Raw genomic sequence first — 26,108 nt, forward strand, 5'->3', positions numbered from 1 at the left:
TGTTGTATTTGTATATTAACCACTTAACCTAATATGGGTAACCGGAGTCCCTCAGGGCTGAATACTAGTATATTTTCTGTTTTCTGTTATTGTGAGGAAAGCTTTTGCTGAAAATAGCCGATGGACATGCTCACAATCGGACACGTTCGTTGTGAGCTTGTCGATCTGCTTTTCAGCGAAAGCTTAGTTTGCCCACAATGCCGATGCTGGGGTTTAACCTAGTGTGGTAACTAAGTACAACTAAGTGGTTAAAGGGATTTATTGAGTTAATACAGCTCTGAGCTCTATCTTGTCTGTTAGTCAAAATCTAAGCCAATATAAAGAAACCTAAGGATGTGTTCCCAAGTGGTTAACATTTTCAAATTCATCAAGGCTACTTGTTTGCAGTGAAATATCCTACATAGTAGTACCTAAACAACAACAGAACGTGTCACATGCTTGCAGTGTGTGATGCTTCAGTCTCTTCATTGATCTGTGTATTTTATTCTTTCTTTTTTCAGTGAGTCACTGGTAAACGCGTGAGGAAACGCAATTGATGACTCACAGAGCCTGTGGCTGCCTGGAGGGCGAGGGAGGGGAGAGAGAGTCCTGCAAAGAAAGCCAGACCAGACATTCTTTACCTGAGCCTGTGAGTCACAAACTCCTCCAAATTGGACACTGACACCCACCCCAAACAAACAGCCCCCACCCCATCTAAATTGAAAATCACAATTAGCAAAGTCAAATTGAATTTAAAAAACATAACACATTTCTACTCAACTCTCTAACTCTCTCTCTGTCTCTTGCATGTTGGACCATTCTCCCTCTCCTAATAATAACTATGCTGTGTTCACGCTGGCAGCTACAAAGATAGTAGTTTCAATAGAAGACAGCGACATGAAGATACAAAGCCACATTGGACGTTTGTTGTAGCTGCTACAAAATCTACAACAGCCACAAAGCCACAAAAAAGTTGAGCTGGTTTACATTTCAGATACAAAGCTACAAATGTGCTGTTCAGCTTTGTATCTTTTGTATCTGCTGGTGTGAGCGCAGCAGAGAACTTTGGCCTTCCAGGAGAATCGGGTGCATGTGCACTGTAGCATACATGTGGAGCCAAAACACAGCCCCAGACTGCTTAACAACGGTCTGAAAACCTGTATGCCCTTTTTAAAATCAGTAGGCCCTTCTTGGGGCATCATCCTCTACTGTACACATCCTATAATGAGCAAGTTCCATCCAATTTATGAAGTTCTTGCTTAATTGCAGCCCGGTTACTCTTAAGAGAAAGATTCTATGGCTGCACTGTGGTCAAGTGATCATAAGGAGGCATATGTGGTTGCTTGTGTTTTTATGTTCTGCTGTCAAAGTGACTAACAGGCAGAAGAGAGAGAGGTGGGTGGGGGGGGTTGCAACAGCAGACCAGTGCCCTCAGTTCTGGTCAGTGGAAACGATGGGTGCATTTACTCACATCCTGCTGTGAAGAATCACCGCACCGGTGGAGCCAGGCATAGACATATTGCCAATGCCGGTGACTCTCCTGCTGGGATGGGGTGTCTGTCGTAGAATCAACAATGTGCTATTAACAACCCGCAGTCCTATAACGGAGCCTGAAAGTGGTCTCCTGGTGGGGACCGACTGAGTGTATTTAGTTTTCCAGATCTCTACTCCACACACTGCGCGTGTGTGGAGTAGAGATCTGGAAAACTAAATTCCAGTGCCCCCCATGTCCTCATTGACCCCACGTCCCCACCCCTACACCCCACATACCCCACCCCACCCCCGGCAGTCTTGTGTACTTCCTTCTGCTTCCTGTCAACTGTCATTTCCTCTTTTTGTGTTCAGGGCTTCTCTGTCATTGTGGAGTATGTCACATCAAAGGACAGGAAAGCAGGGAGAAGTGTCCTCATCAAAGAGGTACAGTATGCCAGGAACGTAGGTACTTATTGTACCGGTCAAGCGAGTGCCTTTTCTCCAAAACATTTCCACTAGAGGCATCTGTAGTGTAATTTTATTTTATAATATTTTATTTATTTATTTTTGGGGGTGGGAGGAATTGATCTTAGAACCATGCAGGGCAGCAGTAGCTGTCCATCTTCTATGTTTTAACTTAAATGACAGTTTTTTGTATCAACACCAGTCCTCCGGGAGGACTATTGGTTTGCACTCTGACTGTCCTTCAGGAGTATTATCTCCTATAACACAAAGCTTAGGATGACTAAGCTTGGTATATGGTTACACCTAGAGAAGGTGGTGTGTCATATGCACCAAAAGTTGGTCGATGTCACCCTAAAAACCCCAGTCACAATAACTTCTATGTTCAGTGGCGGGACTATGGATTGCCCTGCACTTTGCCTTGTTTTGTTGTTCTTTTCTGTCTTTATTTTTGTGAAATCACACATACAGATCTTGTCAATACATCTGTGTTAAACCTTTGATTGTCATCCAAGCACTGAGAGGAAACTACACTTTAAAATCCAAGTTACTCTTAAAGGAGTAGTTCACCCCAAAAAATACTTATTTTCTATTAATTACACACCCCATGAAGCCTTGAATTCATCGAGATTTTGTAGTTTTTGTAGCATTCCTAAGCCAATAATTTGATGATCGGCGGAGTCTCCAGAGTGTCCTACCTGGTCATCAAATTATTGGCTTGATTTCCATGAATTCAAGGCTTCATGGAGTGTGTAATTGATAGAAAATAAGTAATTTTTGGGGTGAACTACTCCTTTAAGTGTGTACAAATGAGGGCACGGTGGCGCAGTCGGTAGCGCTGTCGCCTCACAGCAAGAAGATCCTGGGTTCGATTCATGAGCTCGGCCCTGGCCTCCCCAGGGTGTGGGCGACTGGTGTAGGGCTGGTGTAGCGCCCAGGATCACTTAGGAAATTGGCACCGGGTGAAAAAAATGGGTTACAAAAATCGTGGGATAAAAATTTAGAAAAGATTTAGAAAAAAAAAGAGTGTACAAATGTAACTAAATGGACTCGTAAGGTTCCATTTGTACAGCCTCAGAATTGCAAAGCAAAAGTTTTCTCGTAAATTTGTATGATCTCTGTGTTACAAAGCAAAAGTATTTATTTATTTCTTAAATAGTTTGAATTTAAATTGAAAAGGTTTCAAATATTTCAATTAATTGATGGTTTTGCACAGGAGCTGTGAGTGTGCAGCTACTCTTATCTATGCTTCCTTTGGGACTGTGTTTGCAGGCCAGCACCTCTCCGCTTCAGCCGTTCCATTCACACATCACAGACAAAAAAATAGGCAATTTTCTGTCTTTTCACACCCACGCATACAGGTACTTGTGCACAAAGACACATCTTTTATGCTCACATTCCTCTTATCGAGGGGCTGACTCACACAACAAAATTGCCCATGTGATTTACAAGCTTTTGTCAGAGGCTCGCAGATTCAATGCCCTGGCGAGGATGAAAATGTCACCCACTTTCATTCATAAAAATTACAGCTGTGTTAAGAGGCACGTAACCCACTCATATTCCATCATAGGAGTGTAGTATAAACATCGGTCCCCAACCCTGTCCACCGAAAAACAGCGAGGCACGTGTACGTGGCGGAAGACTGGAAAGATTGTTACCACACCTTCCCCTAGGCATGGAGGAGGCGTGGACCCATTTTGATGTTGCATGTGTGCATAATTCATGAGTCATTGTCCAACGTGCGTCTTGAGTCTGTTAGCATTTTGTGTTTACGCATCTCATGCACAATTCTTTTATTTTTTGCTATCGTGAATAGTTGTAAGCATCCACATCCACGTAAGCATGTCTCACCACTGGGCCGGCGCTAACTTGTGGTTTGGTGCTCTCTCTCGCATGCATGAGAGGAGGGTAGGAAAGGGGAAGGGAGGGGGGGGGACCTTAAATGACCTTTGGTTTCTCTATGCATGCTGTATATACGTATTCAGGGTTGTGTGAGGATATGTGAGCGATTGTGGGTTAAGTACTGTATATGCGTTGGCAGGCGAGTCTGTTTTCATGCACGCCTTTTCTGCTGCTGCTGTTGTCCCCATATGAACTCGTGACTCAACTCTATCAAACCTGGCTGCAGTCCATGCAGAGTCCACACGAGTTTAGGGCAGGAGTGAAGTACAGCTGTTTGTCCTGAGCCGAGTGCGTGCATGCGCTGTACCGTGACCGAGTGACTCTAAATCGGGACACCAACGAGGAACCTGTACAGATTGCTGTCACTCAACAGTCATGACTTCACACATTAAAGTGTTTATTTACCCACATTTGTAACTCAGAGAGTGGACAAAATGTAACCAAATAGGTTGTATTTGTACAATCTCAGAGTTAAGTCAACCCTGAGGATTTGACAGTGCAGCACTGCTCAGCCACCGGTTGGGGTGGAGGGCTGTTCATATCCATGTTAACAACAATCAAGACAAGGCAACATAAACACAGACATGTAACCGTGACAAAATGCCCATCAGACCTGTAAATGCAAGCTGTAACTCTAACCGGTTGGAGCCAGCTTCATATCCTTGAATAACCTCAGGTGTTGGTGACTGCAGTATTTTCTTCAGTGAAACTAAGTGTCATGATTTGAGTCCATGGAATTTGCATTTGCTACTTTTATGGCACGAAACACCTCTGATCATCACATAAAGATCAAAAAGCATCAGTAAAAGAAAAAAACAACAACTTGCAACTTCACCGCTTTAAAGAGACTCATTCAAATACATAATTAGACGTCTCTTCACTCCTAGTTTTTGGTTAATCCCCAATCTCTTCCCACAAAGAAGTACAGATTTATTCATTATAACTATGGATACTGAAATGCTCTTTTAACAGTTTTTACATGGCAAGAAGATGAAATCCACTTCTCACCAGTGCACCCACATCTCCTGATATGGCCTCATCCTGTTACTGTAAATGCTAGTCCCTCTGTGAGTTAACCCCACCCACACACAGCAATGTGACTGCTAGTGTGGGCACGCTACAGAGAGAGAGAGAGAGAGAGAGAGAGAGAGAGAGAGAGAGAGAGAGAGAGAGAGAGAGAGAGAGAAGAGGAGCAAAGTGCCTGGCATGTGAGTGACAAGCTTCAACCAATAGTATACTGGGCTGCCGTTGTGTATGCAGCCAGGAGTAGGAGAGGCGATGGGCTAGTCTTCACTGAGGATCGCACTGTGTCTTTAAAGGGCTGGACCCTCCCTTTCCTTCTGTGGCTTCTGGCCCATCCTGCTTCAGTCAGTCACATGCGTCTCTCTCAGAGGGAAAACTCCCTGACCATTTTCCACAGACAGTTCACATGGAGGCAGCTTAGAATGTCTGGCAGCGAATCACGATCAAATCTAATCTGTGTGTGCGTGTGTGTGTGTGTGTGTGTGTGTGTGTGTGTGTGTGTGTGTGTGTGTGTGTGTGTGTGTGTGTGTGTGTGTGTGTGTGTGTGTGTGTGTGTGTGTGTGTGTGTGTGTGTGTGTGTGTGTGTGTGTGTGTGTGTGTGTGTGTGTGTGTGTGTGTGTGTGTGTGTGTTTACACTCTCACTAAAGTCTGAACGGCTGCCAGCTCAAGTGACAGTGGGATATCTATCTGCTGGGTGGAGCACTACATGTGACTGGGGGTATATTTTAACTGGGTTATGTAAGTGCTCCAGCCTGCGGTCCGTGCACAGACGAGGAGGCCTATACCCATGATGCTCACCACAAGCATTACCTTCACCGCACATTGAATCAATTCTTCAGTACGCTGTAACTTTACAATGGCCAATACACACAACAAGACTGGCTTTGCAATGTCTGTTAGATTCCACTTTAACCACTTGAACCCCAGCATCCCTATTCTGGGGGGACCATTCGCTGCAAATAATCTACAAGGTCACAGCTCGTCTCAGTGCAACGCGTTGTGAGCTTGTAGATCGTCTATTTTGGGCGTTTGGGTTTAAGTGGTTAATGCAGACCCCCTTTTCAGCAGGAAAACACGAAAAGCCACTGGGTATGCATCAAGGTTAAGCGCTGTTGATTTGGTTAATTGTAGGCATGGGCTTTGTGTGGTTTAATTCATTTTAGTCAAGGTTAGGCATGGTTGGTAATTTTAGACATGTGTTTGGGGCGGTTACATTTAGGATCTGGGGAGGGCCTTCATACTGTAGCACATGCCCAGCCGGTGCATTTAGTATCGACAGTGTCATCTGCTTACAGCGTAATGTAATCTTCACGTCAATGCTGATAAGCAGTGGAAGAGGCAAGAGCACGTGAAAACAACTGGCTACTGCAGAAAGTATCTAGCCTATATATTCTGTACATACATACACACACACACAGTTTTTTCTTTTCATAATATTTTATGGTATGATAAGCAAAGGCCATTAGTAGTGGTTGGCTATGGGGTCCATTTTGTGTGGAACAACAAGTATATCATTCCACACATTTCTTGATAGGAGAACAGACTCCTTCCTGACTTCACTCTCTTGCAGTAGGAGACATGATGATGATTTGGGTGTCAACAGGCCAGCCGCCAAGTCAGCACTGGGTGCAGTAGCTGCCCACGCTCCCTCTGCTAGCTTCTTTATGTAATCACAAGGAAAATGTCTAAGCATGATCTGCTGGCTGTCTTCATGTGAAGTGATACAGATTTTTTACAATAAGCAACAAACCAAACTCAACAACATACATCATAGATTTGCATCTACAGTGCTTGCCGTTGTCCCATCCAGTGGGCCATCACCCCATGAAAAAGTGGCAGACCTGTGTTGCTGCCCATATCATTTTATCCACATAGGTCTCGTCATACGGATGAATAGTGGAAATAGATGATCTAAAAGCTTGCAATGTGTCGCATGGTGATGCGTTGGTAGTTGTTGTAGATCTGTTATTTTTGCTATTTTTTAAAAACTTTGTAAAGATTTTGAAAATTTGTCTTCTTTTTTTTTGAGACACCAGGGTTAACTCATTCACTGCCTGAATTATTTCTGGCCGCGTTTGCCCACTGCCAGAGATTTTTCATTGAAAAAAAAAAAGTACTCAGGAGCCGAGATACAGAATTTTTAAGTTTTAAGTTAACAAGGAAGTGGATGGGAGTCTAGATCTTTGAAAAATCATATCTCCTTGGTCTTTGGGTCAAATAAAAAAATACAAAAGTCGTTTTAGTCGTTCTAGGCAGACAGGGCTTATGGGACAGAAGTCGTTTTAGTCGTTCTAGGCAGTGACAGTGGCTAAAATGACTGCCTTCAGTCACACAAATATTTTATTTTTTGTTCATGTTGAACGTGTTATTAGTTAAGAAACTAGTTAATACACTAATGATTGCCGGGGAATTATTTACATTGGTGTTTGAATTATTTGTTTCAAAATATACATAAATTAGCAAACAAAAGATTATTTGAAACATGTGAAATGTATTGCTTTATGTACAAGCAGAAACCGGACTTATAAACTTTAATTAACGTATACAATTGGGAATGCCCACGTTATAGGGAAATAATAATTTTGTTTAGATCACGGCGAAGGCTCTCGATTTCTCTCACTTCGCCTCCTGTCAAATAGAAACGCTAAGATGCCACTTTAAGTGATGACTAACTTAAGCGCACCGTGTACTTAGCCAAAGGACACATGCCGGAGCTGCTCTTTTACATGTGCTCAAATGAGGCAGTACATGTGTAATGTCAACACACATCCAGCGCAAACCCTCCAACGAGCACGCTATGCAAATATTATGTACATAAGTGACGTGACATCATTCAGATTCCTCGTCGATTACGGAACAGTGCCTGGTGGTGCAGAGGAAATGGGACTAAAACGTTCACAACAACATTGTTCTGATCTGTAAAAATGCTGTCACATGAGTTGAGGGATGCTCCAGAGAGAGAGAGAGAGAGAGGTGAAGAAAGAGAGAGGGGGAGAACAGAGAAACTGAGAGAGAAATCTGTTATCTTTGGTGAGCGACACAGTTGTGCGAAAATGTATAACTTCAATCTGAGAACGCATCTGTGTCATTATAGCCATAGCCATTATGTTATACTTTGGGCTATTCAAAAATAGCAGATCTACAAGCTCATAGCACGGCACCGAGTGCCGCGCTATGAGCTTGTAGATCTGCAATTCTGGTATGATTTAGATTTTTTTTGCAAATCTTTGAATTTATAATTTTTTTAAGCAAACACTTTTAACTCAAATCTTTGCTTCTGGGGGGGGGAGGGTCCCTGGAACAACATATTTTGAGACCGGGGTCCACGGCCCAAATACATATAATTTTGGAGGTCCTTGACATGAAAAAGTTTGAGAACCACTGATATACAGTAACAACATACGTTTTTTTCCCAGAAAACTGTTATAGGATCTAGAAGACATTTGTAGAATCGGAACCTCAGGTCTTTAATGGGTTAAGAGGCGAGGGGTAGCTGGACAGGTGTCAGAGCAGTGTGTGACATGCTGGAGGAGGACATGTGGAAGGAACATGAGGGACCTGGGGAACACCAGGGTCTGTGCTGCTGCTGCTGCTGCTGCTGTGTCCACAGATTGCCCTAGTGGAGCTATGTGCTTATTCTAGATACACGTGACTCTCTCACTACCCGTCCCCCCTGCTCTCTCTCTCTCTCTCTCTCTCTCTCTCTCTCTCTCTCTCTCTCTCTCCCTGTTCCTGTCTCCCTGTCTGTCCTATTCTAGTTCCTGTTCCCTCACTCTGCCCCCTCTGTCTCCTACATTCTCTCTCGCACAGCCCCCCTCCGTTATCCATCTTCTCGTCAGTCCCTCCCTCCCACTCTCCCCCTCCTCTCTCTCTCTCTCTCTCTCTCTCCCTATCTCTCTCTCTCACTCTCCCTCCTAGCCCCCGTCTCCCTTGCACATCACCCACATGCCCACAACGTACACACGTGCAAACACCAGCATCCTTCCCCCCTACATTATCTTGAGCATGTCTGAGTTCTTAGAAACAAAGCATGTGCTCATTTTATAACACTAAAGGCAATGTGAAACCCATGTATACAGGCTTGGCATACGTGATTCACAACATTTTGTAATTCATATCGGCAGTTTGCTTGATGTGGCGTGAGATCATAGCAGACAAATTGTATGTCCGTGTACAGTACAGTACTTCTGGAAAAGACTTGTTATGTAATTAAATTTGAATGTTCTGTAACGATTCTGTCACCGTTGTGAAGCCAGGGACTTTCCCCTGCATCACATGCCAAAAAAACAAAACTCCTCCCATTAACCTTTGTGTGGACATTAGACTTGCCTGTGAGCAAAGTGTGGAAAATTCCAGTTTTTCGGGTGAGCAGCACTCGCCTAGTGTTTACTACCCCATCTCACCAGAAACACTAACTAGGTCAAGCACAAAATGGATTTGCCAACAGTCTGAAGGGGGAGGGTCATGTGGACTTTGGGTGCAAATCCCATACTCAGGAGAGGATGAAGCTCTTTTGCCTAATTTTAGCTCAACCCCGACCCCCAAATGCCCCATTAACTTCCCCAAATTCCAGCAGCATCAAGTGGAGTCCAGCCCAGTGTGGGATCCTGCTTAAAACTGTTTAATGGCCACACAGTTGCCACAGACCGCGCCAGCGAAGGACACTCAACATTGCAGCCTTTCATTCAGCACTAAATCTCGCTTTTTCTGTCAGTTGACCTTGCTTTTTAATTATATGCTTTTTCTGTACCCGCAAAGGTCTGCATTTGTAATTTTCCTCGCATTGAAGCACATGGACTGCCGTTCTGACTTCTTCCCCTGTGTGATATCACAACGTTTGATGGGATTTGTGCTGGTTATAAGCCCCTCCCTACATTGCCATTTTTAAAAACGTGACCATAGTCATTCTAGTGACATAAATGTGTTATTTGTCCTTTGACCAAATGAATGGTTGTATAGGCAATGATATTTCCTTCTTATCAACTATTGAAATATATATACTAAACCTATTTTGTAACAACATATTTCATTAACAACACAGTAACATAGTCATCATTCTAGTCATTCATAGTCAGGCAGTAAATTACATGCTTGTAAAAGCGTCCACATTATTATGTAAGGTGGATGCATAAGCCAATGGAATCTTGAACATGTTTCACTCCCGAGCGACAGCATGACCTTCTCAAGCAACACGTGTGTAAGCCAGCCAGGTACAATATATTGGTATGAAGAAACGCTCCAAACGCAAGTCCTGTGGCTCGCTGACACCTGATCCTCTGGAGGGCAGGTTTCTCCCAAAATGCTTCAGCCTAATTGAAGGGGTCTGCTTCTAGACAGGGTCAATACGTTCAGGGTGTCACAGATGGCTGAGCCCAGGAGCTGAATAGACTCCTGAAACGGAGGGAGGGGAGGGGGGAAGGGTTTTTAGGAGGTCAGTGAGTCTGTGTACCTTTTGTCCTTTTACATGATGTGTATACTATGTGTGTCTTTGCATGTGAACATGCGGTACATGCAGAACCACTTGTATTTATGCGTGTTTGTGTTCTATAAGAGTAACCACTCTACTTATGTGACTAGAGTTCCTGTTTACTCTGCTCACGCCTCCTGACTCCCAATTCTTTTCGGATAAGAGCGGCTGCTAAATTCCTAAATTGAGAATTGAGCGATGCATCCATTGATTTTTTCATTAAGTACAGTGGTGAAAGATATTTTTTGGGCTACAGTGGTGAAATCTTTTCACCAATTTGGTTTCAGCTTGGTCTCTATTTTACTAAAATTGGGATGACCTAAATATCAGTTTAAAGTTATTCCCAATCAACAATTTATGACAAAGGATTTAGAGCATTTATAGCAAGTCCAGTAGTGCACATCCTCATCATATGAGTAGTGGGTGGACTCTAGCTCCAACACCTCAAAGAAGAATGTAGGGCATACTGACATCCTATACTCAAACACGGACACAAGCTCTGTCCCAAAAAAGGCTTGAATTCTGCTGTTTTTTGTTCACCATGGGCCTTGTGGAAGTGTCCTGGGTCTGATTCAATGAAGCATCAGTGATAGGAGATCCCCAACTGATCCGCCCCCACCATCAGCCTGACATCTAACATTAAAACTTGTAGTTTCTCACCCTAAATAGCACAAAGGATGGTTACATAACATCACACCCTTTGTGTTTTCCAATGCCTTGCTGTTGCCAGTGAAACATTTTGGTAGTGCTTTAATTTATGAAGTGGCCTCGCATCATCTTTGGCCTTGGCCAAGCTTCTCCGGAGTTCCCTCAGAAAAAAATATATGAGCTCTAGCCGTCTTACAAAACGCTAAGAAAAGATTTAGTATCCCCCTGTCTACTGTGAACATATCGTCACTCCTTGTACCTAGCCACCATTGAGCATGTGGCCTTGTTCTTCAGCTCTCTGATTGGTGAATCTCGTTAGACAATAGGATGCTGTAGAAATGGGATGGAAGTAGGTTAATTCCCTCCATATCTATAGGAAGGTAATGAGAAGATGACCTCATAGGTATTCTTACAGCGCATGACCTGACCTTTGAATTGGGCTTTTAGGCAGAATGTAACGAGACACAGTATGAAATGTGAGGTCTGGCTGACCTGCATGTCTGTCAGCTATAATGTCACCACCAAATGTGAACCAAATACACCCAAAACCCATCTGAACAAGGTCTGCAGTCAGAGGGACAGAGCCAATATGTCACATTGTGCTGTCATACGGTGAAGTTTGGTGATGGCTGTTACTGAAATGACAGTGGACTGCAGACCTAAATTTGGCAGACCTGGAAAGTGGAAATAGGAAACAGCTCGATCAGTTATCAACTATTGCACATTGCCAGAGTCAGGTCACAAAATGCTGGCCATTTATCATGGTTAAGCACACAGATCACCATACTGGGACTCAGATTTATAAGTGCACGCTCCCTAGCCATTTCTTGGGCTAGACTAGTTGTCTTAAATACTTATATAGTAGGTCTGAGTATAAATCTGCATGGATTAAGCTTACATTTTTACTTCATCGACGCTTGTCAAAAACAAGAGATTGACAATCTAACATTGTTAGCTCGAAAATCTGTTATTTTACAACATATAACGCCATCCTGCAATGGAGTATAAATTAGGATTCAGAGGTTCTTGTCTTTCTTCCCCCACACCCAGTGGTCTGTCTGGTGCTAAAACAAATGGGTCAATTGACTGACCACACTTAACATGAAGCGCACATGTTGAAACACAGACTCTCCCTGAAGACGTGAGAGATGATGATCTGGCACGTCAGTGTATGTCTGCCCTCGCTTGAAATATTCAGCATTTTTCTTCCCTTTCTCGCCAATCTCAGAAAGTCTAGTCAGCCCCTCCACATTCCTAATCCATTCAAATGCAACAAAAACGCAACAATGAGATGTTGACTTGTTCCGAATGCACATTTTATGACGGCAATTATTCCTTCTCCATGCTAATTCCATACAAGTCGAGTGCCACACAATACAGCGAACACGAGATGAAAGCCTGTCATTATGAGCCGGGCTCCCATGAGGCCGTGCTCTGACAAACTGGCATGCTTCATTCAGCCGCCCACTCCTTTTTGCACATGGCATCTGCTCCTCTGTCCTCTATCTGTAGCTAACGTCAGAGGAGGCTTCTCTCCTCCTCTTTCCCCTGCAGAGTGTGACTGCTTGGATGTGGGGTCGGGTCCAAGCAGCCTATACAGTACCTCAGTAGAAGCTCTGACTGGCAGCACAAGCACGGCACACATACAGATACACAGCAAGGTTATTATATAGTTTTGAATTTTTCATTCATTTTTACGTGAATTTCAGTTTAGTTTTAATTAGTTGTTGAGGCGTTTTTTCTAGTTTAGTTTTTATTTTGTGAAAAGGCTTAGTTTTATTTAGTTTTGATCAGTTGTAGGCTTAGTTTTATTTAGTTTTGATCAGTTTTAGGCTTAGTTTAAGTTTTTTTGGGGATTTTTACAGTGATATGGGATAGTCAGGGCCAGGGCGAGATTCAAAACGTTCTGAAAAATAGCGAAAATAGCAGAAACTATGCTCTAAGAATATTGGATTCTGACAAAGACTAAACTATGGACATTGTCTCTACTAGAGGTTCGGGCCGCTGCGCTGCCCTCACATCTAGAATTTGGGCTGCTACGCAGCCCTCACACCTGCGTTGCACTGCCGATCCCACCAATATGTCTGAGTCATAGTGTCGGGGGCCTTGTCAGAGTACCCGTTGTATCTGTGTCACTTTTGTGCCATATATGGAGATCTCTGTTTCTGTCTTTTCTTTTTTAAAGATAATTTTGGGGTGTTTAAATGCCTTTATTGGACAGGACAGTAGGCTGACAGGAAATGGGAGAGAGATGACACACAGCAAAGGTCGTCGGGATCGGGAGTCGAACCCGCGATGCGTATGTGGTATGCACCTGGACCGCTAGGCCAGCGGGCGCCCTGTATCTGTCTGTCTACCTGTATCTATATGCCCATATATGGAGATCTCTGTATCTGTCTCGTTTCAATCTGGGAACCCAAAGCCAAATGAGAATGAAAAACAGCGCCCTCTGCTGTTTGTACTATCTCATGTTGGCTCTGGGACAATGAAAGCGCAGCACACATGCGCAAAGGAAACCGGGGTTTTAGTCTGCCTTCACGCTGCACTTCCGGGTGGTGCGACTATGTTTTCATTCCCACTAACAATATTTCTACACGGAACTCTAACACCACTTCTCCCAGAGAACATGGATCGTTTTGGTTATAAGCCCACTTGTTTCTATGATGAAAGAGCAAGTTAAAATGTGAATATCTTTCCGTGGTTTTGTCTGCTCCGCGGACGCCATTGTTAAATTAGTTTCGGCTTGTTTCGAGTAGGGAAGGATCAGCGGACACGTAAATCCCGCCCACTACATTTGATTGGGTAAAGCGCAGCCTGCTTCCTGATCTGAAGGCACGCCCACGCCCACACAGTGCGTACACGTTATGACGAACCTTCACGACAGATTCTAACGCAGAGCAGAATCTGTTCTTGAGAGATTAGTCTCGTTTTAACTCAAATGTTTTTTTCTATTCTAGTTACAGTTATTCTATTAGTTTTAGTTAACTATAATAACCCACAGCAAACACTTGAACAGTTTGTCTGACAGCGGGCCACATGGGGGCCACGCCATTAGCATGGTGTAGCCTACCATGTCATCTCTCCCTTCGCCTGCCTTACGTAAAAGCATTGATTTCGTCCTTGGCTGAAGCCAGGCTGAGGACCATTGTCCATTGTGCCTCCTTGCTGTTCTTTCCCCTTCTAGTGCTCCAGTTAAGCCTGAGTCGCGCGCGGGTGTCTCACACCGGAAATAGCAGATATACAAGCTCATAATGTGTCGCCCGGTGACACGTTGTGAGCTTGTATATCTGCTATTTCCGGTGCGTGACACCATCATGCAAACAAGTATAAATCAGGCTTTTACTCCTTCACGTGCACACTGGCCGAACCGCAGCCTTCACGGACACTGTGACAGACAGAAACCGGAATAGCTCCACAAATAGACCCATCCTCCGGCCCACAGGGGAGCCGTAGCCCCACTTCTGTGCGCTCTTGCCTCCTATTTCATGTGTGCCTCGGGCCAAAACAAGTTAGACCACAGGGAAATCAAATTTGGATTTTTTTTTAGATCATACCAAGAGTAACCAGAGAAAGAGAGGGGGAGAATGAAAAATGCATGCATACATGCGTATTGTTGTGAAAATAGGTTGGTATCTGTATCTTCATGCAGTTGATCAATAAGAGACCACAATTTAGAGAAGCAATGCAAACTAGCCAGCCAAAATTAACCTGAAATTGGTCTCCACTAAACCATATATGGTTCATTGTCTTTGAGACACAGAGCGAGTCTGAGCATAGACAATGCAACGATAAAATGAGCCTTCTGTCTGCAGGCTGTTAGCGATGTGGCGATTGGATTACTCAAGCTCACCACCTCCTGGGTCTGTCCATCTGACATGTTACCTGATGCTCTATGGGTGATGAGAAAGGAAAGGCGCTCATACTTAATGCTATAGCAACATTCGACAGAAGGAGAAAAAAAAAGAGCATCAGAAACGGAGCTCTAAAAATATCGGAAAGTAAAAATAAAATGTAAAAAGCAGATCTACAAGCATGTATATCTGCTATATAATTTTGTTTTTAAAACACATCATTCGATTTTCTTTTTCTTTTTCGCCTAAATGTCCCCAAAATTGGAATGCCAAGATTAAAGAAATAATAAAAAATCAGGAACAAAACCCAGAAAGCTTTAAGAGTGCACCGGCCTCACGTTGAGATGTCAGCTGGTCCAGATTGAGCTGCAAGTAGATAGCAGCCCAGAGCTCCAAACAATTTGTGGAGTTCCTGTGAAGGGAGAGAGAGAGAGAGAAAAAGAAAAAAGTCCACGGGTGGCATCACAGTGTGGTTTTACAGAGTGTGAAAGTGGGAGCCTGGGAGGCGAGAGACTGCCAGCGAGTGAGTCAGACCTCCGTTGGCATCGTTCTTCCCGTTCCATATTTTATTTATTTATTTATTTTGGGGGCTGCCATGTTGTGTTGTGGCGGACACACATGCATCCTCTCTGCCTAGACGCCACAGCTGTCCTGTTCTGTCCTTGAGACAGCCTTCCAGCTCCCTCTGGAAAGATTCTGTTCTGTAAATCTCTCTCGCCCTATCTCCGTCCCTCCTGCTCTCTCTGTCCCTCTGTCTCTCCCTCCTCCTCTCTCTCTCTCCATCGTTCTCTCCCCTTCCCTTTCTCCCTCCCTCCATCTCTCTCTCCCTCCCTCAACCCCCCCCCCCCCCCCATCCCACTCTCGCTCTATCCCGCACACACTGTTACATGACCTGTCTCATTACAGCTCATTTTTCAGTGAATCTGTATTATCATTTTTGCTTCATCCACATGCATAATTGATAGACACACGGCTGTGGTCCAGGGAGGGACCCATCATTGGTGCTTAAGCCCTGGGGCGTAAGGCATATATTATTGAGGCACCACAATTTTTCCTCCAGAAAAGGGGTCTTTAAATAGTATATGATTTGAAAAGTAATGAGTTAACGAGTTAACAAGTTTTTATTCCTAATTTAATCAGAGATGTAAGGTGGAGTGTAGTATTTTTTGTTGACTGCCAATTCTTATGAAAGTAGCTGAAACTTGGCTACAAAACAAAGACTAGTCCTCTGTAAATAATTCACGACTGAGGCCTCCATAGTAAGACGCAAGCAAGCACACTCGCACAAACGCACACACATGTACCCGCACGCATGCACGCACACACACACACACACACACGCACGCACACACATATCACACTCACCAGAGATAACCAGGCATCCAAGCCTCAGGCAAGGAGTCCATGAGTTTCTCTAGAGGAAAACATGGTGAATAAACTATACCAGGACAAGAAGAAGCAGGCTTCAAAGTGCCGTTACATTATTAAAGACGCGTTCTCCATCTGCAGTCAGTCAGGGCCTCCGCAGACAGCCTCGCACCTACCTGAGCAGGTGTAAAATAGCACATTCGAGTGGCACAGTACACAGACGCAACAAGCAAGCGCGGTCCTGGAGCGCCAACTCAAGCAAGACCGAGTAGAGGGGATTCATAATCACATGCTGATACAGAGCTCTGAATAGATGTATTTGGGTCAGACCAGGCGTGTTGCTTGCATGTGTATTTTGGCTTTTAGTTTATAGAATCGGGAGTTACTTTACATAGTATGCAGACAAACCTACCTTACTGTCTAAGTCATGTTAACCCCTTAACCACTTAAACCCTATACTTAGTTGACAGGGGACCCCAGGGGTTCGATCGATTGATTGATTGAACACTTTATTTGCAAGTTTGAGAAACAGTACGGCAGAACAGTTACAAAAGCTATGCTAAAACACAAAATGCCATTGCTTCCATTCTGGTCCTTTGTACTCAATTCATCCTGGGCCTACTCATTTTTTGCGAAAGAGAAACATAAGACAAAAAAAGGTGCCTGAAGAAGGTCAAACAACCGAAAGCGTGCATTAAAACTCAGCCTGCACAGTGTTTGAATGTGTGGCTGCTGTTTCTTCTCTTCCACACTGATTTTATTTAGCGTAAGTAGCCTATCTCATCTAAGTTTTAGTCAATGGATGAGCGGTGGTCTATTTCACAGATCTGCTACTTTTGAAATCTTGAGAATTTCCAGCCATAATGACATGCCCAGAAATAGGCTTGTTTGTTACCACCGTGCTCTGACTTCTCTGGTGCGATATCCTCTTAGATTAACAACATTTATAAAGGTAACGGTGGCACTCAAGAGTGAGTCAGTATGTGACACACTGACGAAATAAGGACACCAGTTTGAGTGGTTAGTCACCCCATGGAGACTTGAATTCATAGATATTTTTTTTGTTTTTTGTCTCATTCCTAAGACAATAATTTGATGACCGGCAGCAGTTCCGGTAGGAGACACAACTAGTCGTTGTGTGTAGGAGACACAACTAGTCGTTGTGTGTATAGGAGACACAACGAGTCGTTGTGTCTCCTACCGGAACCGCTGCCTACCGGTCCGCTGGTCATCAAATTATTGTCTTAGGAATGAGACAAAAACTAAAAAATATCCATGAATTCAAGTCTCCATGGGGTGACTAATCCATTGAAAGAAAGTTTTTTTGGGTGAAGTGTCCCTTTAAAGGGTTAAACATGGTAGAATGTGTGAATGAAAGGGTTGGGGGTTAGATAACAGCCTGCCCCAGACAGTGACATTACCCTATGGGTTGTGAAAAGCAGCACGTTTATTGATGTGCTGGCGAGTCCCCCGGGGGCAACCGGTTCCACTGTTCCACATCTGATATCAAGACTGAGGGCTCAGATGTCCCGCGCCTTTGCTTTATCCTCTGCCCTGAATAAGACTCAGATCAGCATCGCCACTCCCGGCCTCGGGCCCTGTGTGCACTTGCACACACACACACACACACACACACACACACACACACACACACACACACACACACACACACACACACACACACACACACACACACGCAGAAATATTATGTTACAAGTAAAAGTCCTGCATTTAAAATTTTATAGAAGTAAAACTACAAAGCAGTGTAAAGTGTAAAAGTGCTCATTATGCAGAATGGCTGCTTTCAGAATAATAAATATGACTTTATTATATTATAATTATTGATGAATTACTTTGTAGTTGATGTTGGAGTTTTTAAAGCATGATGTGATTATATTCTATATTGTTAATCTGAATCTGCAAAGTAAAGGTATCAAATGACTGTAGTGGAGTAAAAAAGTACATTTGCCTCCAAAATTAAATACAGTAGACTATAGTAAAGTAGCGGAAATGGAAGTAAAATACAAATACCTCAAAATTGTACTTTATTATATATATATATATAATATATTATACTGTATATATATTATATATATAGAAGCACACATGCACACTGTGCATTTATCACGCACATGCAAACAAAGGGAAACAAAATGTGCTGTCAAAAAGCCAAAAAGTCCAACTCCTCCTCATTCCTTTTTCTCCCTTTCCCCCACACCCACCCCACCCCACCACACCACCACCACCACCACCACCACCTTTAGTGCATGAGTGAGTAATCAGTGGGTGGGATACTGGAAATGCCTCCCATGGCAGACCTTATAAGGCAGACAGGAAGCTGCTGATTTCGGGTTTCAGTGCTCAAATTGCTGCCCCTTTACTTTGGTTCCCCCCCCCTCCCTCTATTAGCACCAGCTTCCTGCCTTTATCATCTCATGTTTCACATAGGGGGGAAAAATGGCCCTACACTACACTACAAAATCCTGAGTGTCAGATTAACTCTAAAACCATTTAGACGCTCAAAGAGTTGAATTGACATCAGGATTTTGCAGCGATATGCTGATAGTATAACCAACTCTCAAATCAGCAAGGCTGGAGACAAAGCACTTGCTCTTTCTCTGGTCCCATTCAAACTATGATGACATTACGTTATTGTGTGGAGAAATAGCCTCTGCGTTTGGTTAATGGCAGGATGCAGCCCTTATTGTACTTCCATTTTTCACATTTCACAACGCGGCGTGTGGAGCGTTTATTGAGGCCTTGGACATTTATTGATTTAGGATGAAAACTGATAACATTAACTCCCTGACAGAGCTGATTAATGAGGCACTGTTGTTCTGAAGCTGCAGCGAAAGAGCGTGTCTCGCCGCGTGGAATCAATTCCAGTAGATTAACATTCCACTGTTGTCTAAAGTGAAGTTTTTAGAAGTCATTTGGAGACAGTTAAGAAATCAAAAGAAGCACTCCACTTGGCTGGCAAAGGAGTAAAGAGACTGAACTTTCCACAATGGCCCCACAAGTGTTATCTAACTTATTTGGACTCATGGTATCTTCAAATGACTGTGATTTTTTTCCCTTCTTTTTTTATGTAACCCCTCTTAGTAAGCCAAGCATGAATTAATCACAGGCTTAAGATCAAAGTCACAGCTGTGGAGAAGCTAGCTTGGAGAGACCAGAGGTTCTATCCATGGTGTACTACAGAGAAATAGACTACCTACCTTTGTTCTCACAGTTTCATTTGCATTACGTCAACTGTATCAGTGTTTATAGGGAAATTCCACTCTGAGTCTCTCTTGCACGTGAAGAAAAGTTGCTTATCTACTTAGTAAAGTGAGCTCACAGCTTATGTAGCCTACATAATCAGTCCAGACATATAGTAGCCGGAACTGCACTGTAGGCTACTCCTTCCATCCAGCTTTACAAGGTACAAAAGATTAGGAAAACAATTAAAAGAAACACCTCCACCACTGGCCCACCTTGATCTGAATGGATACATTATTGCAGTGGAATTTGCCTTTAAGGGAGCTTGTTTACTTCAGGGTGAGATAAGACTTCATCTTTTGAATCTTATTTTTAAATGCGCTTATGCATCTCCTTTTCTGTGTTGGACGTCCTTGCTTGAGACCACCTGAAGAGAGCAAAGCAGCTGATTAAAAATGATTAGTTTGTTAATTGCTTGCTTTGGTTGGAATATTTTAAATGAAAAGTTGTTATTCAAATAGTGCCGGGTCAGTAAATTGAAACAATCCCCTGGGATGAGGCTTTGTGTTTTTTTCTGTCAGGACAACACCATTTTAATCTAATTATTGTGCATTTAAATTGGTAGCTGGGCATGTTGGAGGAAAGCCAGTGGAAACGATTTGCACTGTTGTGTTTGCTTCATACCCCCATCCCGGTCAGGTGGATTACTTTATTGACACTCCATCAGCAAACAGAGGTGAAATCCTAAATATCATGAGCCCCATGGAAAAGTAACGCCAGAAGTTAGGGCAGGAAAGCCTGCAGCGTAACCTCCCCCAGTGATCCAGCATAAAGTACCGGTCAGGGATTGGCATGTTGTGGAGTAAGCAGGTTTTGTTCTTTCTCTCTCCATTTTTTTAAATAATTCTTGGGTCCATAAATCCATATATTGGACATACAAAAGGAGTTACTCTAGTTAAGATGAAACTAAACTAGATCTTAGTCATCTCTTTAAGAGGAAACTCCACACATGGGCTTTTGAACACAAACCTCAAAACAGCATGGTCTTAAATGAAGTATAATTACTGAGTGTGGGCTGTTTGAAGACAAGTAATCCCCTTCCCCAAAACCAAAGAGCTCCCCCTGTCTCCCGTTTCTTGCAATGGTTGTCTCGGCCAATTTTAGCCCCCACACACCCCACCTCATGCAGACAGGCAGGCATATGGAGTCCTCATTTGATCCCTGCAGCAAGGTTTACATAAGGTCAGGGCTGGTGTTATGATACTGTGAATGAGCTCTTGGTACAGGGAAATAAAACAGGCCATCAGTGCCAAGAGCACTGCTGGATCTGCCAGTAGAATTCTATGCATAAAGGGAGGATTTCATGTTTAAACAAACGTACAAGGACTTATTGCACGGACCCAAATTCCACTGGTGTGTATATTATGGTTCCAGATAATGATTCAATTACTAAATTGTGATTCAATTACTACGTTGCTCTCTCTCTCTCTCTCTCTCTCTCTCTCTCTCTCTCTCTCTCTCTCTCTCTCTCTCTCTCTCTCTCTCTCTCTCTCTCTCTCTCTCTCTCTCTCTCTCTCTCTCTCTCTCTCTCTCTCTCACACACACACACACAGTATTGTTGAGTGGTAGTAATGTGAAGTCCTCTGGAAAGTTTCCTCATTGGTGTCCTGATTTAGAGACACAGTCACCCACTGCACAATGTGCAAACAGCCACCGGTTCAGAGCTAACAGCTGTACTCAATTCGTGGCTTTAACTCATGCATATAGTTCCTGTTACAGTATGTTGTTTAGTTGCCAAACTAGATTTTCTCCTGCAAGCTTATTGAACTGATGTTTGCAGCATGGTACCCACAGCACAAGCCAGACAGAAAATTACTAGGACCATATGTGCACGTTTCCTGTACTGAGATATAGGCTAAAAAGTCACATGAGGACATGTAGCAGGGCTTGCATGACTCATTTGCATTTCAAAGTGAACGGCTCAAACAAGGAGTCAGATAACAGTTTCTAAAATTACTGTAAAGAAATGGGAAGGCAACTACAGTAGAAAAAAAGTGAGTTAAAACAAAGCTACTTATGGAGCCATAATAACATTAATTGATTTTAATGACAAACATCTTTGCAACAGGTCTGTCCAGTTTCTCTCCTGTTATCTTTTGAAATCACTCTGCTCTGTTTGAAAAAGAGAAGCGGAAGGCTGGATGCCATCATTACAAGCCAGGCAGCCGGATGTGACTCCAGGTGATTCTGCAAGACACACCTGGAACTCATAATGCTAAATGATTACTCTTGGCAGCTGGGAATCACTACAGCAGGGGTCTTCAACAGGGGCTCCGGGACCCCTAGGGGGTCCTCAGAGATACTGCAAGGGGGCCACCAAATCTTTGTGTGATAGGGACTTTATTTTTGTATTTTTTTACATTAACCCTCACATCCCTATTCTGGGGGGAACATTAGCAGAAAATGCGTTGTGAGCTTGTAGATCGTCTATTTTCGGTTTGGTGTACAGGGAAAAAAGAGCGGACCAAGTACCGAGGCAAAGGTCAAGTTTACAAAGTATTGAAGGTTTTAGTGGTTAAATGTCACATTAACTAAATTAATTAATTAATTAAAAAATACACATTAACTTGAATCCAATATATAGTGGGGGATCCCTGCTTCATTTCTCTCTCAGCTAAGGGGTCCTTATCCTGAAAAACGAGCCCTGCACTGCAGAAAGTGTTGAGGCCTAATTGTAACCTTTTAGATAATGCCATATGTTGCCTGGCTGCTAACCAGTGTTCTTTCTATATCTGTGCAATCACAGAGGTACTGTATACAGTTTGTTTTTTGAAAATCTATCAGGTTATTGAACCTTTTAACTTATGGTACGTTCTAGAGAGGGACCTCTTTTCGAATGCAGAGTAAACTTAATAAACAATAGTAGTGGGGCGGCGTGGCACGATATATCAGCCTAATCGTTCAATTTTGTGATTAAAGCGCCAAATTTGGCAGAAGTGTTGAAAACAGTGCTAGACAAGCTCCCTTATCTTAGAGTAGCAACAACTACCTTCATTGACACCCAACCCGATCTCCAGAGGAAACGTTCTCTTTGAACGTTTTTGAAATTCTGTGAATAGACACGGAAAAACCCGAAATTCCGTGCATAGCCGCCTCGCATCTCCCCCATTGTGACTAAACCATTTCGGAGGCGCGCAGTCTCAAGGGAATTGTCGCCACGTAAGGGGCCACCGAGCGAGCTAAAGCGAGCGAGTTGCCGTCCCGAACGTTGCGACATTCCCTTGTGCCTACTCAGCGCCGTTTGAGTTATGTACCGATAGGCACAGAATCGTAAATTTTGTTGTGGGGACTGCTCTGCTTCCGGGTTTTTCCACCGTGGGACTCGCCGTACATATGCACGCAATTTCGGGGTTTCTAGGCGGCTATCCACGGAATGAAGTGCACTGGATCCGTGCAATGTTACGGAGATCTCTGGAGATCAGGCTGTGACACCACACTAACAGGACTAACAGGTTTTAAAGTATAGGCTACGCACAGAGCACAATGAATTAGAATGCTATGGGGGTGAATAAGAATAATGTTCATGGTTTGTAGCCTTTACTCTGACAACACACCCTCGTCAAGATAGAGTCTTTATAAAGTCCTGGCTATGAGCGATTCCTGAGCTCAGAACAGCGTCTGCAGCAGCTACATCCTATTAGAGAAGCTTTTCCCTACATCCATAACTCGTGTCCCGTTTCACTGAACATTTCAACAACGTGAGGACCCTTTCCGTCGCAGTCCGGCAGCGAGGCCAGACCACCATGTGCTGGAGAGGAGGAAAACGCCGGCGTGCGCAAATCATCATCGCCGCGGCCGTGCTCGTGGGAATCCTCACCTTCGTGGCCTATCATCCTTGACTCCTGAGGAGAGAAGAGGATCGACAGGGCACACTGCTCGCCGGGCAGAGAGAAGAGGATCGACAGGGCACGCTGCCCGCCGGGCAGAGAGAAGAGGATCGACAGGGCACGCTGCCCGCCGGGCCCTTCGCCTACATCATTAACCAGGCTAACAGATGCCCAGAGGGCGAGGCGCCGCCGTTCCTGGTGCTGCTCATAACCGTGGAGGCCCATCAGGTGGAGCGCCGTGACGCCATACGGCGCACGTGGGGCCACGAGGGGAGCCCTGGGGCTCCAGGGGGTCCGCGGGTCGTGCGGCTGTTCCTGCTGGGGGCGAATAAGGAGGAGGAGGAGGAAGGCGAGCCGCGGGGACGACGCCTGCAGAGGACCTTGGAGTCTGAGAGTCTGAGGCACGGCGATATCCTCCAGCAGGATTTTATGGATACCTATCGCAACCTGACCCTGAAGACCCTGATGGGCCTGAACTGGGTGGCCAGGCATTGCCCGCGGGCCAGCTACGTCATGAAGACCGACGGCGACGTTTTCGTCAACACAGAGTACCTCGTCCGCGAGCTGCTCAGACCCGAAGTGAAGCCCAGAAAGAAGCTCTTCACGGGTTACGTCTGGCGGGGAGAGAGGCCGGACCGGAACAAAGACAGCAAGCAGTACCTATCCAAAGAGGAGTACCCGAGCGAGACGTACCCCGAATTCTGCTCCGGGATGGGTTACGTGTTCTCCGGAGACTTGGCGACGGAGATCTACGGAGCCTCTCTGAGCGTCCCTCGCTTCAGCAATGAGGACGTCTACGTTGGGACGTGCTTGGACAGGCTGGGGATCCGGATCACACCGCCGCCAAACCAGTTCTTGTTCCTTCCTTTTGAAGGACTGAGGCCCTTCGACAGGGACAGGTACAGCCACCTGGTCACCTCTCACCCCGTCACGCCCACCGAGATGCTGGACTACTGGCACCGCCTGCACCCGCAGGAGAAGAACACAAAAGCTTAGGCATATCTTTTCAAATGGGGGTCCATGGGCTAATATGTGTCAATTTGGGGGTCCTTGACGCAAAAAAAGTTGAAAACCACTTTAAACCAATAAGACCAGGAACGCATTACATCAGAAAGTGTTAAAATTACACTTTGGGAGTGGAATGCAAGAGGCAACCTCATTACAATAGTTTTGCTTGCACTCCTCGTGGCTTACATATTCTCTCTCAGCTGGAGTGATGTGCAATTCGGCATTAAACTTTGAGTTTGCACAATCCATCCCACTCCACCCTCATGGTGGCATTATAACTCTTGACTCTTGAACCGTAGCTCATAGCCTACAATACATATTTTTCTCTTTTATTCGGTACACAAGTCGGTACACATTATGAGTTACGTGATAAAAATGTATCATTCTGATTTTTCATATTCCATTCCAATGGCCTAGATGATTACTTTCCAAATTTTGCAGGAGGGGCCCATAAAAAAAGACGAAAAAAAGAAAGATCATTAACACAGCAAACTACACCAAATTGAGGAGCCTCCAGTACAGAAGTCCTGACGTCACTCGTTCATCCCCTGGTTCGTAAAGTAATTTCTCTATGGAGAATAACATTAGCCTGGTAAACCCTCCCTCCGGAAATCTCATTTCCATTTGATTTCAGGAGTGAGTCTGGCCTGATCCGCCTTTCTGCAATATTGGCTGTGCTGGAGTTGGGCGGGAGTAATACCGTTGACTGACAACCAATGATAATTTTTCCCCTTCAGCCAATCAGCAGTTCACCAGTCTAATGTGACGCAAGGGGACTTTTGAGACGATCCATGCCCAAAATGGGTTGCCTTATTCGGTTACATGGGTGTCACTGCCCGCCCCGGTTCAGTTCTCTAAATTTGTATTTTTAAATAGGCTTTGTCATGATTAATTGACCACATATATGAAGTTAAACAACTAAATTCTATCCAAACGATATCTTATAAGTAAATTCCGTGCCTCAAAATAGAAGTTAGAGAGCTTTTTGAAGTAAAAAAATTGCGGAGAAAATAGCGCACAAGAAAAAGATGGCTGCCGTTCGTGTTTTGGGCTCACTCGAACTCGCCACCTGATTGGCCAACGTAAGCTGTCAATCACAGAACAATGAGCGACGACGCTGATAGGCGCGGCCGTTTGGCATACACAGCCAATATTGCAGAGAGGCGGTTCATGCCAGACTCACTCCAGGAATCAAATAGAATGAGATTTCCGGAGGGAGGGTTTACCAGGCTAGAATAACATTGGGTCATCTTAGAATCGTCTCATATAAGAATTGTGTTCCAAAAATAAACAAACTGTCTTGGCGATATTGTCAGGGAGGTGGCTCTGTTATGATAGTCATTCACTTATATTTGATACAGTCTGTTTTTGGCGAAAATGTAACTATTTCGGCGGAAGTAACATTAGCGTTTTCTCACTGTCAGTTGATGCTTCATATCCATAAGAGCATGGGCGCCGATGACGTGGGGGCATCGGGGCAACAGCCCCCACACTCAACTGATGAGGGGGCTGTGGGCCGGCTCAATTTAATTCCATGACTATAGCTGAAGGTTCAAATGGTGCCCGCGAGAGAGACGCATTCAACGAGCCGGCCGTTAACACCTACAGAACAATAGCGCAGGAATGTAGGAATGTAACAACCCCACCCAGCAATCAGCCCTTGTAAACCTGCTCTGTATAGAGCATCGCAGTTCCCGCCCACTTCCTGTTTTTTCCTGGTGCCGGAAGAAAAAACTCAATGCATTTTTCCATTGACATTTCCAAAAATATTTATATCTATTAATTTAAGCCTCGAATCAAGCCATCATGACATGACATGAATCATGACCATAAAACGTT

General features: G+C 44.2%; 1 protein-coding gene across 1 annotated transcript; it reads left to right on the forward strand.

Annotated features, from left to right (window-relative positions):
• Window positions 1–535: 535 nt before the first annotated feature.
• Window positions 536–24,398, forward strand: LOC308092169 (beta-1,3-galactosyltransferase 5-like; the record flags this gene model as incomplete). The annotated part of the gene is made up of 3 exons (XM_080438020.1): window positions 536–628; window positions 1,825–1,901; window positions 23,282–24,398. The coding sequence occupies 3 exons, from the start codon at window positions 536–538 to the stop codon at window positions 24,255–24,257; spliced, it is 1,146 nt and encodes a 381-aa protein (XP_080294146.1). The 3' UTR covers window positions 24,258–24,398.
• Between the last annotated feature and the right edge of the window lie 1,710 nt (window positions 24,399–26,108).

The sequence above is a fragment of the Gymnoscopelus braueri genome, assembly GCF_963280865.1.
Source record: "Gymnoscopelus braueri genome assembly, chromosome: 9".
Taxonomy (NCBI): Eukaryota; Metazoa; Chordata; class Actinopteri; order Myctophiformes; family Myctophidae; genus Gymnoscopelus; species Gymnoscopelus braueri.